Below are 17868 nucleotides of genomic sequence, written 5' to 3'. Positions count from 1 at the left end.
ACTTCCTCATTATGCCTACTATTTAATGTACTACAAACAAGGAGAGAGCTTGGGAACATACTTTGACCAGAAAAGGAATTGCAATATACTTTTCATGTTTTTCAGCAGTGGTTACAAATTGTACATGAGCCTCCCTCAACTCCAGGACAAGGGCAAAAGTATGAGTGGAAAGTTGAAAAGCAATTTTGTGTACCTTTATCCTGGAGGGAAGACCTGTAAGAGAGAAGATTGGGACCAAAAAGTAGAGTAGGCTTGAAAATTGGCCCCAAGTATGCCCTTAAAAATCAGCAGTACATCTCCAAGGTAGGTGTAGTAGTTCAACAACTACTTTCCACTTTTTCTCACACTCAACCAGGTTCTACATGGAAACATTACTTTCTAAAACCTAATGGAGGTAAGTAATGGACAATTTTTTCATTTTCTACGGTGCTTTGATAGCATCAGATTTATTAAACTTTATTAAATTTGACAAAACTCTTTGCGGGACCTCAACTCAGACATGGCGTGGAGTTGCTGCCACCAGCACTGCTGTCCAGACAACCCAAGTCCTTGTTCGGTTTGTGAGTTTTGAACTCTGTCCTGTAAAAAGTGGACACTAATAGTAGAACACATAAAGCTCTAGAGAAAGGTTAAGAATGTAACATTTGTGTAAAGGTTTTCTTGCTCTTTTGCTGAAAGTGGTACCATTTCTAGGTACCAAATTACATCATTCCCTCCAGTTGGAGGGAATGATGTAAACAAAGTTGTAATGTTGGAAGAGTACATACTGTATTTGGGGAGAAATTGGTTTCATTCAATTTGAGTGAGGAATAAAAGTAATGTGGAACTGTGGTCTATGGTGAAACTACAGAAGATCTCGAGGGCTGTATTAAAGCACCTGGGAGGTATTGAGTAGGCAGTGGGAACTCATTGGAAAATTCTGAATAGGAATAATATGAGAGTTGTCTTTTAGGAAGAATAATGTGGTAGCAAGATTAAGAAAGAGATTAAGATTAAGAAAGGTTAGAGAAGACTCAGAGAGGAATCAGGGACTGAGCTAAAGAGGTAACAAACTTCAACTGACTGTGGGAAAAGATCATTTATAGCTTAAATTTGAACTGCTGAGCATACCTGCAAGAACAATTAGGGGCAAATTCTTTCCTGTGTTGAGTACTCCCTACTCCAGATTGTCTGACTTGGGCCAGCCAAAGTTAAAAGTTCATCCAGGAACACATCCTTAGGTCAACAAGCATTGAAAATGCCAGGTCTCTCCTCCCTAGGGTATTTATCTAATTATGAAAAGTTAGCAACTACAGCTATATGCGGATAGACATACAGTTGGATATATGACTCTGAAAGTCAGGAAAAAGGTCTGGGCTATAGAGAGGAAGTTAAGAATCAGCAGCACATATAACAGAATCTGTGGAAAAGGATAAAAATACCCCCATAGACAATGTAAATTAAGACTGTGAAGAAATTACTACAATGAAATTTTAATGAACTATTTCATCACCTGTCTCCAAGATTGTAAAATCATTTCATTTACACATTATCTGAGTGCTTTGAACACAACCAAAACATACCAAAGAAAACTCAAAATTCATTTTATAATTAGAAAGCACAGTAAGGAAAATTAATTGGGATCAATATTTCCAAAGTGTATTCACCAGTGAAATGTATGTACTTGTGACTCTTAAGAACAGGAGTCAGCAGAAAGCCAAGCAATATCAAGAGGATGTGCAGTTAAAAAGAATTTTAAAGAACATAAAATTGTTAGGGACTAGAAGCAAGTAAAAGAGTCTATGTATGTAATATAAGTGACCCACAAGGTACCAGAAATTAAGGGAAATCAAAAGGATTAGGATTCCAGGAAGCTGACAGGTTGGGTCAAGATGCAAGCTAACAGAGAGCCATGATGTGAACATGATGTGAGGCCAAAGCACGTGTTTGCTGACAGATCCCAGATGGTGAAGGCCCTAGTTTCAGGAGCTGGCCATTCTAAGGCAACAGTGACATTAAGTGAATAACTACACTAAGCTGGAAAGAGAACGATTGCTCACCTTCATTGAATGCTGATCACAAGCCAGGCACAGGTCCAAGCATTTCACGTGTAGTTTCTCATTTAAACCGACAACAATACTATGAGGTAAGTGTTAATAATATTATCATTCCTGTTTTACATTCAGGTCAGCAAACTGAAGCTCACTTGCCCAGGTTACACAGTAAGAGTGAAACAAAGGCCAGAAACCAATTTCAGCTAGTATACCTAGCATACTACTGTTATCATTCAATATTGTAGGGGGAAATTTGTGCTTCAATGGAAAATGATGCATTTTTTTAGACAAGCAAACCCATCCAATTCTGACCTTTCTTATGCCTCAGTTTTAGTGTCAGGAAGACCTGAGATAATTCAGGTAAAGTGCCAGAACGTTACTACATTTAAACAAATATTTATTGAGTATACATGCCAGGCACTATTCTAGGTCCTGAAAATAGATACAGTAGTAAATAAAACAGATCAAAACAAAACAAAACCTGCACTCATGAAGCTTAATTATAATGAATGTGTAGCACATAGGAGTGTTATGTATCAATATTATCCCTGTTACAAAGCATTATCCCAACACAAGTTCTGTGGTCCTAAATTGTTACTATAATTTTTACTGTAATAAAACTATAAATATTCTATAGATTTTATTTTTTAAAAAAATATTTATTTATTTATTTATGGCTGTGTTGGGTCTTCGTTTCTGTGCGAGGGCTTTCTCCAGTTGCGGCAAGTGGGGGCCACTCTTCATCGCGGTGTGCGGGCCTCTCACTATCGCGGTCTCTCTTGTTGCAGAGCACAGGCTTCAGACGCGCAGGCTCAGTAATTGTGGCTCACGGGCCTAGTTGCTCCGCGGCATGTGAGATCTTCCCAGACCAGGGCTCGAACCCGTGTCCCCTGCATTGGCAGGCAGATTCTCAACCACTGCACCACCAGGGAAGCCCTCTATAGATTTTATAGTAATAATAGGTAGGACATAAATACACAATTCAAGATAACTCAGACATTGGAAAGACACCAGAAATTGGGAAGGGGAAATACAAATTTGAGGAAAGGTCTGCTGATAGAACTTTGAATGCATTACTATCCTCTTTTGCCCAGGAAAAGCTATGAGAGCGCGCCAGCACCTACCTGAAATCTTAAGCAGGTGTGCTTATAGCCTATTTGCTTAAACTACTTTCAAACGTTTGAGGAATGGCTTGAAAAAGAATAAACATTAGTTTCCACCTTCTAAGATAAGGTACGCAAACACCAAAGAGATTCTGAATATATTTTATTAGTCCAAATGCCTCTACTGTCAACAGAGTCTAGGGGGGTTTTGTTAACTGGATGTTTGAATGCAGTTCGTTAAGCGGAAAATAAAGACCTGATTAAGCCTGGTGCAGCCTAGAATAGCAAGGCCTTAGGATCCTCCGTTGCTAAGGCAACCAGCTCCGCGCCCGCCCAAAGGAGAGGGAACCTGAAACCTCGGTGACCCGGGAGGGTGCCCACCTTCCTTCTGTGTACACAGTTTTTTTGTGTGTTGTTTTTTTTGTTTGTTTACGATTGGGAATAGGCAGGGAATACAACTGTCAACGGGCTGCTAGATTCGTGGCTTCTGTTCTCGGTAGAGGGCGCTATAAAAGCAAGTTCGCCCACAAACACAGACACCCCGTTTCTCGCCTCGTCGCAGCACAGATGCCCGCAACTCTCTTCCGCAGCTGATTTAATTTTGGCCAGAAAAGCCCCGCCCCCCCGCCAATAGCTTCTCGCGATCCTTGAGACGGCGTGAGCTTTGCGTAACTTCCGGTCGTGACCCTTCAGCCTTTCGGTGATTGGTCCGTTTTCACGGTCTGCTGCGTGACTTCCCGACCGGTTCCCGGGGCAGCACGTGTGGAGCGGCGTAAAGACGCGGCTGTGAGCTGGTCGTCAGTGGCGTTCGGGAGGTACCGTGTCACCTTCCGTCCGACTAGGAGAGAGCCGTCGCCCCTCTTTGGGGTGAGCGCCGCGCGGCTGCAAGCATGGTGAGCAAGCCTCGCTGTCTCGGGGGCGGGGCGCTCTGGTTTGGCAGAGACCGGGCTGGTTCCAATGGCGCCAGTGGCTACTGCGGCCTGGAACTGGGAGGGCTGGTCCGAAGGTGAAGACAGGCGGCTTGTGGCCCAGTGCCCCGGTTTGGGTCACCCTCACCACCCCGGGCATAGTTTGCAGTTTAGAGTGGGTCTCCCGCGGCCAAGCGTTCCTGGGGAGTAGACAGAAGAGAATGGCTTATCCTTTACCACCTCCCCGTCCCGAGAGGCCTAAAAACCTGTGACATGGCAAACAAACGCGCCCCCCAGTGCTTCATGGGGTCGAGCAGAGAGGGAGTTGCTAGTCTCTCCAGACATTGGAGTGGCAGGTGTCTGCCCCATCTGTTTGCTCTGGGGAAAGGGAGGGTCTAAGGTTGGGCCCGAAGCAAGGCGGCTTACTCAACTGGAATGATGCTTTCTCAGTTCAGAAAATTAAGGTTGTGTAGTGAAAAATGCAGAAGGATGATGAGTCTTACTAAACTTAAGCTCTTGTGTCATGGTTTTGTTTAACAGTTGGTACAGGAACTGTCTTCCTCAGATTTTCCTGTGGCAGGCTCCTGTCATTCTGGTTCAGACTGTCAGGGACCTTCTCTGAGCGCTCATTCTAAAATAACTTGAGCTATTTGCACATCGCTGTGTTTTGTTTTTATTGTCTTTACCTGAAATCATGTTCTTGATGATTTGCTTGCGGAGAACAGGAACTTTGACTTACCTATTGCTGTATTCAAGTGCCTACAACAAGGTCTGGCACAGAGTAGGTGCCAACAAACGTTTGTTGAAGGAAGGTAGTATACATTGTATTGAACGTAGTTGATGTTCCTTGCCCTGGAAGCGCAGGTTTTAAAAATCTGTTAATCATAACATAACTTATTGAACATGCCTATGTGGACTGTGGTATTATTCACTGTTTCGTTGTTGTTCTGATTTATTTTATTATTCTGATTCTGTTTCTTTGAAGCCTCACAGGAAGAAAAAGCCCTTTATAGAGAAGAAGAAAGCTGTGTCTTTTCATCTGGTCCACCGGAGCCAACGAGATCCTTTAGCAGCAGATGAGACTGCACCCCAGCGGGTTCTGTTGCCTACACAGAAAGTGGGTCCTGTTCTAAAGCTAATAAGTTTGTAGGTAGATTGTTGATAGTTTTTAATAAATTATGTTAGCCAACTGCTATTATCAGATAACTGTGATCTTCTGGAAAACAAAATCTGTGATTTAATTTTCAGTAAATATATTCTTTTTTTGGGGGGGGGGGGTACGTTGGGTCTTCATTGCAGTGCGTGGGCTTTCCCTAGTTGCGGCCAGCGGGGCCTACTCCCCGTTGCAGCGCGCAGGCTTCTCATTGTGGTGGCCTTTTTTGTTGCAGAGCACGGGCTCTAGAGCGCAGGCTCAGTAGTTGTGGCGCACGGGCTTAGTTGCTCCGCAGCATGTGGGATCTTCCTAGACCAGGGCTCGAACCTGTGTCGCCTGCATTGGCAGGCGGATTCCCAACCACTGCGCCACCAGGGAAGCCCAATATGTTCATTTTTACATTGTGCATATTTATTTTGATGGATAATTTACCTTTATTGGAGATGTTTAAATGAGCAATTTTGTAGAGTAGTGGAAAATATTTACTAAACCATCAGCAACAAGGCTGCATGGTGTTATTTAGGGCACAACCATATGCTTAGTCTCTACTTTCCATAAGATCTTGGTGTTTCATAACCACAGACTGCATTTTGCCTCTTGGTCATCTCATAAAATATAAAACGCATGAGTTACCTTTAGAAAATACCAGGGAGCCTTTAAGAGGTTGATTTGGTAATTATCAGTCAGAGTATACTTGTTAAGTGTGGGTAATGTGAAAGGAAGTGTTGGGGAACACTGGTATATGTAGCTTTTTAGTAAAGCCAGTTGGTATTGTGCATTGAGAAGTTTCTTTGCATATAAATACAAGAAATTGTACTTACCTTTCAGTGCCCCCTAGTCTTCTAATCCTCCACATACATGACAAAACAAAGTGTGTGTGTGTGTGTTTCTTGGCTTAAATTGTTGCCCAGAAATGTCTAGTGGAAGGAGGAATGTTTTTTATTCCATTTTAATTTTTTGTGGCATTTTGTGTTTCCCGAGTTTGTCAAGAATTCTTTGTCTCATTCCTGTCAGCCAAAATGTTCGTGGGCCATCTGTCCCCTGTTCTGAAAGCTGTGCTCATTGGAAGGTTCCTGAGCCTTATCCTTGGAACAGGTGCTAATTCCATTTTGTTCATTATCCTAGATAAAAGATGAAGAAAGGCGAGCAGAGCAGAGGAAGTATGGCGTGTTCTTTGATGACGACTATGACTACCTGCAGCACCTGAAGGAACCGTCTGGGCCCTCAGAGCTCGTTCCCGCAGATACCTGTGGTGCACCTTACAGGGAAGATGAGAAAGAAGAAGCTTTAGCAACTTCAGTAAGACTTTTTAGCAATTCAGATGTGAGAGAGAGTGTGTGAGGAGCTGTGAGTGAAGAACCACCATTTTTTAAATCAAGATAACTGTTTGGGGCAAGAAATGGTGTCAGTCTGAAGAGGACAAAGATAAGCCATGCCTTCGCTTGAAATCGTATATGTGTGTATGCACATACATTCCATCAGGAGGGAGTAGGTCTCCTGTTCTCGGGTTGTTGAAAGTAACGGTTTTTGACAAGGTTGGAACTTTTGATTAATAGTTATGGTATGCTAGATAGCACTTTTCAGTAGAAGAAAAGCTGCCCATGTTCTGTGTGTTAACAGCTTAACTGTTTCAGCATCGTAAACTGCTCTAAGATAGACTTAACTTCTGTGGAACTTTTGCAGAATGTTCAGATCTTTAACGTTTGTAGAAGCTGCAGGCTAATCCTAAGAGAGAATGGAGGCAATAGATTGTAATGAAGTTTCTGTTACTCTTCTCAACAAAAATGCAGTCCCCTTTAATACTTTATCTTTTAAGTACATATGAGAGCACATGTTTATATGAAATTAGTGCTCCTAATTTAAGTTCTGTTTTCTTCTACCTGCTTATGTTAAGGATGCCCATGTTGCATGCCTTTTTTGTCTCATTTTTAATTTAGTATTAGTATAGAGTAAATTTCCCTGTGAAACTTTTATATCACTTGGCACTTAAAAAAAAGAAGATACTAATGTACTGTGTTTATTGACAAAAAGAAGAGATCCAAAGGGCACCAATTTCCCCTGCTTCTCATTCTGCAGTCCTATCATGGTCTAGACATTCTTTTCTTTGGGGAAGATGTGATCATAGCTCTTCCAGTCTATACTTGTTGCTTAAGGAAAGTCAGAAGGGTTAGGTTTCAGGGTATCATACCAAAAAAGAGGTAATAACTGCACCTGTTCATTCACTCACTAGGTCATAGCTCTCTTGTGAGGCCTCACACCCCACTGCCACATCTTTAACAGAAGCTACTTCTCTACACCTTCTTCCCCAAGGCTATTGTGTCAGTAATAGGATATGTATCTTATTGACTCATTTCCTTCTATGACCCACTGAGGGAGGGGAGGTGGTCCAGTAGTGACTTAACATCTTTATCTTACGTAGTAAGAAAAGTTTTAATAAAGTCCTTACATTCTTCTGGCTGAATTGTGTTGGCCAGTAAAAGATTAGCTTTTAATACTTAATTCATTTTGGGTAAAAGTAACCACTATCGAATTGGCTTTTCTAACAGAGTAAGACTCTTTCTTTTTCTTTTTGCCATGCCGCGTGCGGCATGGCATATGGATCTTAGTTCCCCGACCAGAGATCGAACCCATGCCCCCTGCAGTGGAAGTGCAGAGTCCTAACCACTGGATCACCAGGGAATTCCCCAGAATAAGACTCTTTACTGGACACTTCCGTGATGTTTGTAAGGACGAGTGAATTATGTTTGAAAACAAGTGCCATTGGTTTTCTGTAGCATGATGCAAAAATACGGATAAGTCCCATGTGTTTCTTCAACTTTAAAGTAATTTGTTACAAACCACGAAAATTGAGTAAACCAGCAATATTGAATATGCCCTAAAAACAAAAGCAGTGCAGAAAGACAGTGGAGAAATTAGTAATGCTTGATTAGCCCCTGATTTTCACTTGAAGGAAAGTTGCCACAGTGGAAAGCAGTTGGGCAAACCTTGTGTAGTTCAGAACCACTGCAGTCACTAAAAAAAATTACAGTTCTCTTTTTTAAAAAATGTAATCACTATCTACACTTTAATTATGTATATGATTCTTTGACTTTTTCACGATTTGAAAAATATCTCCAAAGGTAATTCATTAAGCGCAAGCTGATCCTCCCTTTTTTTTTAAACCCGTGTCCAAGGATAATCACAAAGAACATCTTAAATATATTTGACCACAGTTTTTTAAAAATTAATGTAATATGCACCAAAGATCATTAGATTTTGCACTTTAAGTGGCTGAATTGTGTAGTATGGGAACTATATCTCAGTAAAACTTTTTTTAAATAGGATTCTACAGCAGAAAGCCAGATCTTTGTCCATGTTTATGCCACGGAAAAACTCTGGAAGCCATAACAGCTTACTAGGTACGCACTCATGCTCCTCAGAGGCGCCCTTTTCAGCAGCCTCTGTCTGTGAGCCAGTGAGAATGTGTGCCTCAGCTTCCTGCCTGCTGCTAGACTGAGGACGGGATGGTGGGCAGGTCCACAGACAGAGAACACCTGGTGGTGACTCTCACATTATTAACTAAGTGGTGGTAGGGATGAAACTAAAGCATAAGGACCAGTCAGAAAGTATGCGCCAGCACATGTTGAAGTAGATTGGATGGTTTGCAGAATGAGGGGAGTTCACATGAAAGAAAGTTCCAGAACAGTAATCAAGAAGGGCTTCATGGTGAAGGAGGGAACTGAGCTGGTCACTAAAAGGGTGGCTTCGGGAATTCCCTGGCGGTCCAGTGGTTAAGACTAGGGCTTTCACTGCCATGGACCCAAGTTTGATCCCTGGTCGGGGAACTAAGATCTCACAAGCTGTTTGGTGCAGCCAAAAAAAAAAAAAAGAAAAAAAAAATGGGTGGGTTCTATTAAAGAGAGAAGAAGGACCGTTCCAGTCAGAAAGAAGGGACATGAGGTAGTATTGTGGGTCATCGTGTCCAGCACATGTATGCTCCATAAGTTACTTTGAATTATTCCATGATGTGAGGAACTGGACTTGATTTACATGGAGGTTGCATTATTGAGTAACAGGATACATAGACCTTGAGTTTACAGTGCCTTGAAAATCAGGAGTGAAAAAACCTGTTAAAAGTTCGGGAAGGTCATATTATAAAATTTTAAGGAGTTTTAACCTGGCAGTAATACGAAGATTGGACTGGATGTAGACTGAGCGGCAGCTGTGGTCGTCTGTGTTCTGGTCAACCATGAGTAAGACGGTGCCCAGAAAACAGGTGTGAAGTGACTGTGTACAAGAGAGGTCAAAGGGATGGGTGGTTAGAAATGATTTACGACCACCCTAGGATTTAAGCAGCCAATTTGGAGAAAAGCTGTGCCAGTACTAGAGATGAGGACGTTATCTCTGGTTTAAATAGGAAAAGATTAATTTTGTTTTGAAATTTGAGGAGAGTGGAGTTATGAGACCTGGATTTGAATCTCAAAACCCCACTTAACTAGTCTCAGGCAGGCATGCCACTTAACCTTTCTTAGCTTGTGTTTCACTGAAACGTGCTGGTAACTCACGGGGTTGTAAGGATTAAGTGGGATAAAATACTGGAGAAAGCTTTGTGAAGTATGGCAGGGAGGTTGCTTCTGAGATAATGATGGAATATACATGTTTAAAATATGTAACTGGAGCACAAGTGAGAGACAATGCAGAATGTAGTTGTATTAGTAGGATTGCTGTAACAAATTACCACAAATTACCACGGGGTGGCTTAAAACAACAGAAATTTATTCTGTCACAGTTCTGGAGGCCAGAAGTCTGAAAGTCGGCTTTCAGCAGGGTTATTCCTTCTCGGGGCCTCACAGGCAGAATCTGTTCATGCCTGTCTCCTAGCTTCTGGTGGTTACCAGCAGTCCTTAGTTTTCCGTGGCTTGTAGGTGCAGCGCTCTAGTCTGCCTCCATGCGTTCACATGCGTTCTCCCCGTGTGTCTTCACATGCGTTCTCCCCGTGTGTCTTCTTGTCTTCACGTGGCTTCCTTACAAGGACACACCAGTCAGTGGTGTCCCCCCATCGCCCAGTATACCTCATCTTAACGGGTTACATCTGTAAGGAATCTGTTTCCAAATAACGTCACGTTCTGAACTCCTGGGTGGACATGCATTTTGGGGGGGCATTTCAACTCTTCGTAGTTCAAAAGTATTTCTAAATAAACCTAACCATTGTGTAACTTCTTTTTCAAGACCACTGGAATTAAATTGCCTTCCTCAGTGTTTGCATCAGAGTTTGAAGAAGATGTTGGATTGTTAAATAAAGCAGCTCCTGTTTCAGGTGTGTATAATTTCTTTAACTTTTCAAGTGGATAGAGCTGTGTTTTACAGAAAGAAACGTATAGTAATGATACAGAGTTTTTTCTGTCCCTGGTAAAGTGCTTAAAGAATTGAGATGTGTTTGAATTCAGATTAGAGATCATTAAATTAGGAAGGGATGACTGTGATCTTCGTCCTTTTCTTTTATTGCCATCAAATTCTTAGTCTTTCAAGTTCCTATTTGGAGTGGAAAGTGGGAAAATTATTTTTGGTGATCTAGTAGGGGAATTTTAGCCTCGCCTAACCTCTTACGGAGGAAACAATGATATTCAGTAAGCCTTACATTCATATAGTGCGATCTTGAAAATACTTAATCTGTTAGCTTTCAGAGTTTCTCCCAAGAGTGTAGAAGTATTTTATAGAAGTCCATTTTACCGTCTGTTCCAGATACACCAAAAATTATAATGTTTGTTTTTTTGCAGTACCAATACTGTATTTTAGAACAAACACGGAAGTCCACAGAAGTGGTGTTTGATATTTCCTGCTAAATTACCTTAGTTATTGACTAACATTTGCCATGTGGCATTCATACATTAATTCATTCTACAGATTTCTGAATTGCCACTATGACCATGTTTGGGTTAAATCGGAATAAAAGCATAATCCCTGACCTCAAGGAATTTACCATCAGTTGGGAAAGATAGACAATAAATGGGAAATTACGATTATAGTGCAAATGAATAAATAGTGGTGAGGCACCAAACCCAGCCTGGGGGAGTTGGGCAAGGTGTCCTAGAGGACATGAGGCAAGGTTGATTTCTTAGGTAGAACTTAGGCAGGTGAATGAAGGAGAGTGGGGTGGGGAGGAGAGGATATTCCAGACAGAGGAAACTATGTGCAAAAGCAAGAGAACACAGATACAGGAACCTGCACACCTTTTGGCATGCCTGGAATGAAGGGTAAAGATTAATATGAAATGAGGCTGTAGAGTCAGACAGTGGCCATTTTGTGAAGGGTGTTGGAAGCCGTGTCAGTTTACAGGTTTGAACTTGAAAGTTTTTCTAGGACTCTGTAGTATTTTTATTGATACATATAGAAGAAAACAGCTGAAGAAACAGGTTGGGATTTTTAAAAATCTCATAGTCTGAAAAGACAAAGTTTCACAGGCTACAAATACTAAATTTATTTCTTCTAACAGGTGAGAGTTACTTCTAACAGGTGAATTTAAAGCCCAGTTTTTCTGTGGGTAAAAGCTTTGGATTTTGCTAAATAGACACAGCTTAGTATTGTAGATCTATAATGAAAGTTTTTACTAGTGGGTATTGAAACCAGAGGGATTTTTTTCTTCTTTAAATTTTCTTGGAGTTCTCTATCTCTGTGTCTATTCCTGAACTGAACTTTTTAAAGTTTTTAATCATTGTTTTATCCTCAATACATAGGCAGAGTCTGGCATATAGTAGCTACTCAGATTATGTTAAGTGAAGGAATCATGCTTTCTTGGAAATTATTGCTCAATTTTTTTTTCCTTCTAGGCCCTCGGCTGGATTTTGATCCTGACATTGTCGCGGCTCTTGATGATGATTTTGATTTTGATAATCCGGATAATCTACTTGAAGATGATTTTATTCTTCAGGCCAATAAGCCAACAGAAGAGGAAGAGGGAATGGAGATACAGTATGTGTGGTTTGTTTTGAAGCAGGAATGACCTGATTGTTGCTTCTTCTATAGGATAGTAACCATTAGATGTTATAGCTGGAAGAGGCCTTCAAGAGCATTTAATCTGAGACTTCTGATTTTAGAGCAGAAAATGTGAGACTTGAGGTCTTTACAAACCATCGATAGATGGGGCTAAAGTCCAAGTTGCTTGATTGCTAGTTCATTACTTTTCCAGCCAAACCAGACGGGTCAAGCAGCACAGCTGTTCCTGCCTAAACAAGAATCCTGCCTCTGAAATACCCTCAAATTTTACTTGTGCAAAGTCATTTGGTTCTGTTGTTTTTCAAGTTGTTTTGACATTTAATTTATGGCTCTGACTTTAGGAAATCTGAGGCTGAAGATGACAGTGAGTGGGAAGATGTGGATGATGAGAAGGAAAGAGGTAGTGATGATGATAAATATGACCCTGCAGGCTCATCAGATGAGGATATGTCTTCCCCTGGAAAACCTCTTGGGGCTGTAGAAAATCACTTGTTCTGGGAAGAAGAAACGAAAAGTCGCTTTACTGAGTATTCTTTGACGTCCTCGGTCATGAGGAGAAATGAACAGCTGACCCTGCATGATGAGAGATTTGAGAAGGTAAACTCTCCAAATAAGGGGCCTTTTAATACTAGTTCCTAGTACATTTTATGACATTGGAACCCAAAGCTAGAACTTTCAGCGTTAGAAACAGACTATGTCTTTTATTAAAACAGAGCATAAAACCACCCCAGTTTTAATTCTGGAAAGAATGTGTGTAAGTCAGAAGGTGACTGACCAAACCTCCTGACTTCCTCTTAGAATCTGATATTTTGATTCTGAACCTCTCTGATCCCAATCCCTAAGATTATGCTGTCTTCCTCAAGCATTGGCCTGAGCATAAACAAAATTCCATTTCTTTCCTTTTTTTTTTTGAGTGATTTTCTTACTGTTATATCCCAGGGCCTAAAGTGGTATCTGGCATATGGCAGGGATTCAGACTGTTAAGTAAATGATGAGTAAATTCCTTCAAGGTGAATCTAAGATAAAGGTTCTGACTTTGCTGCCTTTTCACTAAGTACTCATTTCCCTCTTCTCTCCAAGCAATAGGCAAACTATTAGTAATAACCTCACTCTTCAGGAGTTGTATCACCCCCTGCTTATTCTTTTACAAAGCCCAGCAGAGTTAACAGCATTGGAATAATACAGTAAGCATCATCTAAACCAGAATGAAATTTGTACATAAACAGGAAGCTCTTTAGTTACATGGTCTTTTAGCTTGCATAATCAATGAATTTGAAAATATCTGTGAAATATTATGAAGTAAAGATTTCTGCCTAGCATTTTGTTCACCAAGCTGAACAGAATAACTGCCTTTCATTTTCATTTTTAAAATTGAAGTATAGTTGATGTACAATATTATGTAAGTTAGAGGTGTACAATATAGTGATTCACAATTTTTGAAGGTTATATTCCATTTATAGTTATTATAAACTATTGGCTATATTCCCTGTGCTTGCACAATATAGCCTTATTTTATACCTAATAGTTTGTACCTCTTAATCCCCTGCCCCTATATTGCCCCTCCTCCCTTCCCTCTCCTCTCCACTGGTAACCACTAGTTCGTTCTCTATATCTGTGAGTCTGTTACTTTTTATTTATGTTCACTAGTTGGTTATATTTTTTAGATTCCACCTATAAGTGATATCATACTGTATCTGTCTTTCCCTGTCTGACTTATTTCACTTAGCGTAATACCCTCCAAGTCCATCCATGTTGTTGCAAATGGCAAAATTCCATTCTTTTTTATGGCTGGGTAGTATTCCATCGTGTGTGTGTGTGTACACATACACACACCACATCTTCTTTATCCATTCATCTGTTGATGGATACTTCATATCTTGGCAATCATAAATAATGCTTCTATGAACACTGGGGTGCACATATCTTTTCAAGTTAGTGTTTTTGTTTCAGATGTATACTCTGGTGTGGAATTGCTGGGTTATATGGTAGTTCTATTTTTAGTGTTTTGAGAAGCTTCCATACTGTTTTCCACAGTGGCTGCACCAATTTACATTCCCACCAACAATGTACAAGGTTCCCTTTTCTCCACATCCTCACCAACATTTGTTATTTGAATTCTTTTTGGTGATAGCCATTCTGTCAGGTGTGAGGTGATATCTCGTTGTTTTGGTTTGGGTTACCCTGATGATTAGCGATGTTGAACATCTTTTTATGTGCCTGTTGGCCATCTGCTTTTCCGCTTTGGAAAAACGTCTGTTCAGGTTTTCTGCCCATTTTTTAATCAGGTTGCTTGGTTTTTGTGTTTCTGATGTTGAGTTACATGAGCTGTTTATATATGTTGGATATTAATCCCTTACTGGTCACATCATTGGCAAAAGTTTTCTCCCATTCTGTAGGTTGTCTTTTTGTTTTGTCAGTGGTCATTTTCGTATTAAATGGCAGCCTGTATTCAGACTAGATGTCAGTCTTAGAGTGCTGAGTAGAATGTCTTCCACACCATACTGTCACGGTGCTGAATCCTTGCCAACACTTCAATGGTAGTTGTGATCCTCCTAGGGCTGAAATAGTGTACAGGAGTAAAAGTAATGTAAAAATAACACTTAAATGCTATGGTCTTAATGCATACATTCATTTTTCATTTTTTCTTTATATTCAAGTTTTATGAGCAGTATGATGATGATGAAATTGGAGCTCTGGATAATGCTGAATTGGAAGGTTCCATTCAAGTAGACAGCAATCGCTTAGAGGAAGTTTTGAATGACTACTATAAAGAGAAGGCAGAGAAGTATGGTGACTTTTCTTTGATTACTTCCTTTTTTTTGTTTCAAATAAAGTCTGTAATCGCACCGCTGAATCTAGAAAATCACCCAGTCAAGATCCATGTTTAGAAAATGTATGTTTTCCTTAACCTTTGGCTCACATTTTGCTATTAAGAGTTCTGAAGCTGAATATAACAGTGGGTGGAAACATACTGAGAACCACTTTCTCTATATCTTTGACCTGAGAGTCATGATGGAATAACTGAGGATTAGAGTACAAGGTCATGTTCCACTTGGAGAAGGAGATGGTGCTTCTGGCCTCTTTGGCTGAAGAATTAGTCTGACTTCTAAGTATATACACTCTTCATCTTCCTGAAAAAGGTGTTGTGAGAAGTAGATCAGAGTTTGTCTCTGCAGCCTGATTAGCATAACTTTCTATCCAAATATTTGGTAAATCATCATCCACATCAAGGTGATTTCTCTGAGAGAAACTAATGAAGTGTTTACATCTGCTAGAAAGGTCTGATGTTCCCTGATCACTATCATATGTAGATCCCAGAGCAGGACAAGGGCTATGTTCTTTGAGTGAGTTATTTGAATACTTTGAAGAGGCAGATGGGCTGATGCTTTTCAAGGCTTTAAAAAAGATCATGTTATATAGGAAAGATGCCATCTTGTTTAATGTGTTAAAACCTTGCAAAGACGCAGATAGAATTTTCCTTCCTATCAGCAGAATGTATGTCCAAAACCTGCTGAGGAGGAGAGGCAGGCCTGAGTAGAGCTGATTTTGACAGGAAGTGACAGATGGAGCAAATGAGTTTGTGGATTTTAAAAAATGTTATAGTTCCCTAAGCTCTTTAAGTGCAGTTTCAGTAACATAACAGTGTAATAATGGGTGGTATTTTTTTCCCCTCCTCTATCTTCGTTTTTGAAAACTCAACCAAAAGTTGTGTAAAACTGAATACTCTTGAACCCTTCGAGGATCAGGACCTGCCAGTGAATGAGCTCAGTGGGTCTGAGGAGGAAGAGATTGTTACTGTAGTTCTTGAAGAAGCCAAAGAGAAGTGGGATTGTGAATCTATTTGTAGTAAGTATCTTAGTGTCCATTTTACTGCTAAAAGTATGATAGTAATTTTAAAGTATTGGGTACATCAACTTTTTGGAAAAGTACATATTTGTGAAAATGATTTTGAAAATAGTATTTCAATTATTGAGTTGTAATTGAAACATTTAAAAACATAAGAGAGACTCCATTGTTATTTTGAACTATGAAAACACTAAAGTCAGGAATGTAGGAGGAACTCAGTAATGTTTGACTGAACTGAAAGTATACTTATTGATACATGATTTTTGTGTGTGTGTGTGTTTTTTTAAGGTACATACTCAAATTTATATAACCATCCACAACTTATCAAGTATCAACCAAAGGTAAGTAAGTCCTAGTGTCCTGAGCTATTCGAAATATGCAGTGCAGGAAATGGAGTGTACAAATTATTTTCTCACAGTAGCCCCTTTGTGGCTTGCAACACTATTATGAAAAGCAACAAAAATGTGCCATTAGTGAGCTGTTTTTTAATAGGAGTGGAAAAAACCACAATGCCATTTGATCTTTCTTTCAGCCCAAACAAATCCGACTATCTTCTAAAACAGGAATACCTCTCAATGTCTTACCTAAGAAAGGACTCACAGCAAAGCAAGTTGAACGAATGCAGATGATTAATGACAGTGATCTGCCTAAGGTGTCAACCCAACCACGTTCTAGAAGTGAAAGCAAAGAAGATAAAAGAGCAAGAAAGCAAGCTATAAAAGAAGAGCGCAAGGTAAAGTAATTTTTTCAGATGTGAGATTTAGAAAGAGCTGGGGTGGGGGTGGTCACGGGAATTTCCTTTTGTAAAGTCAGTCTGCATCAGTGTGAAGATTTGAATAACAGCATTTTCTCGCACAGGAACGGAGAGTGGAGAAGAAAGCTAACAAATTAGCCTTCAAACTGGAGAAAAGAAGGCAGGAAAGAGAGCTGCTGAACTTGAAGAAGAATGTTGAGGGTCTAAAACTGTGACAGTGGAACATTTAAGATAAGGTGCATTCCCCATTACGGGCTCTTTGTTATGTACAATAATGAACGAGGATCTTCAAAGAGATAAAACTGTTCGCTCTGCAATTTTTACTGGCAGGTATTCAAAAGAAAACAGTACAATATTTGTGTTTATACCAGTAAGTTTTCTCTGCCAGCTGTCTTGTAAATATTGTAATATTTTTAAATTTAATATTATAGGCTTAAATTTGCTTAAATAAATGACTTCATGAACATGAAATGTTTGGATAAATTAAAGGAAAATGTCTTCATAACTTAAATGGAATTGATTTGTTCTTCATTTATTTGTGTGGTTGTTCCAGTTGCCTTTTGCAGATGTTCTCAAATATTTCTTTGAAATCTCTCCACTCCTTTTCAGTACTTAAGTGGTTTGATTTCCTGTATGTAGAAAAGTAACCCAGTTAAGAACTCATTTGAAATAGAGTGGCAAGAAGAGCTTCCACTGAGAAGGTTCCACTGGTAGGAATCTAAGTTTCCCCTTGCTGTCTGCAAAGGGTTATTTCAAAAAGATGGTAAAACAATATTGAGGTTATTGGGACTCAGTTACTGGCTGACTTGTTCTTGGAATTTAGGAAGAGTGAAGACAGGAAACAGAATAGAAGAAACAATCAAGAAAACTTCCTTGGCTTCAGTGAGTACCTGGCTCAACATCAGAAATATTGACTTCAGTTTAAACTAGAGAGCTTGTCTTTTCAACGTTATTTAATGCTTGGAACCATTCATGCTTGATTAAAATACATAGTTGAAAACTTTCCCTGTTTTTTGATGAGATTTTTTAACTTCTCAACTTTTTCAAGGTTCAAGCAATGACACATCACAATTGTTAATTATTTGGTAAACTGTGACTT

General features: G+C 40.0%; 1 protein-coding gene across 2 annotated transcripts; it reads left to right on the top strand.

Annotated features, from left to right (window-relative positions):
• The first annotated feature begins 3873 nt into the window (after positions 1 to 3873).
• On the top strand, positions 3874 to 17252 carry LTV1 (LTV1 ribosome biogenesis factor). Of its 2 annotated transcripts, XM_061207180.1 has the most exons (11): positions 3874 to 4029; positions 5030 to 5161; positions 6323 to 6496; positions 10406 to 10493; positions 12004 to 12145; positions 12511 to 12766; positions 14827 to 14954; positions 15876 to 16015; positions 16304 to 16356; positions 16548 to 16748; positions 16874 to 17251. In XM_061207180.1, exons 1-11 carry the CDS (start codon positions 4027 to 4029, stop codon positions 16982 to 16984), a joined length of 1428 nt encoding a protein of 475 aa, XP_061063163.1. In that variant the 5' UTR covers positions 3874 to 4026; the 3' UTR covers positions 16985 to 17251. The 2 variants fall into 2 exon arrangements, with proteins under 2 accessions (XP_061063163.1, XP_061063164.1); XM_061207181.1 differs by lacking the exons at positions 3874 to 4029; positions 5030 to 5161 and adding an exon at positions 5177 to 5190 and having other exon boundaries at positions 16874 to 17252.
• Positions 17253 to 17868: the final 616 nt, after the last annotated feature.

This window comes from Eubalaena glacialis, chromosome 12 (assembly GCF_028564815.1).
Source record: "Eubalaena glacialis isolate mEubGla1 chromosome 12, mEubGla1.1.hap2.+ XY, whole genome shotgun sequence".
NCBI classification, from domain to species: domain Eukaryota; kingdom Metazoa; phylum Chordata; class Mammalia; order Artiodactyla; family Balaenidae; genus Eubalaena; species Eubalaena glacialis.
This window is presented reverse-complemented; position numbering and strand designations above follow the sequence as displayed.

What these genes read in the sequence shown, in the direction of transcription:
- LTV1 (XM_061207180.1), top strand. An exon ending in TTCTGTTGCCTACACAGAAA is followed by an intron (nt 5,162 to 6,322) that starts GTGGGTCCTGTT and finishes TCATTATCCTAG; the next exon opens with ATAAAAGATGAAGAAAGGCG. An exon ending in TTATCAAGTATCAACCAAAG is followed by an intron (nt 16,357 to 16,547) that starts GTAAGTAAGTCC and finishes TCTTTCTTTCAG; the next exon opens with CCCAAACAAATCCGACTATC.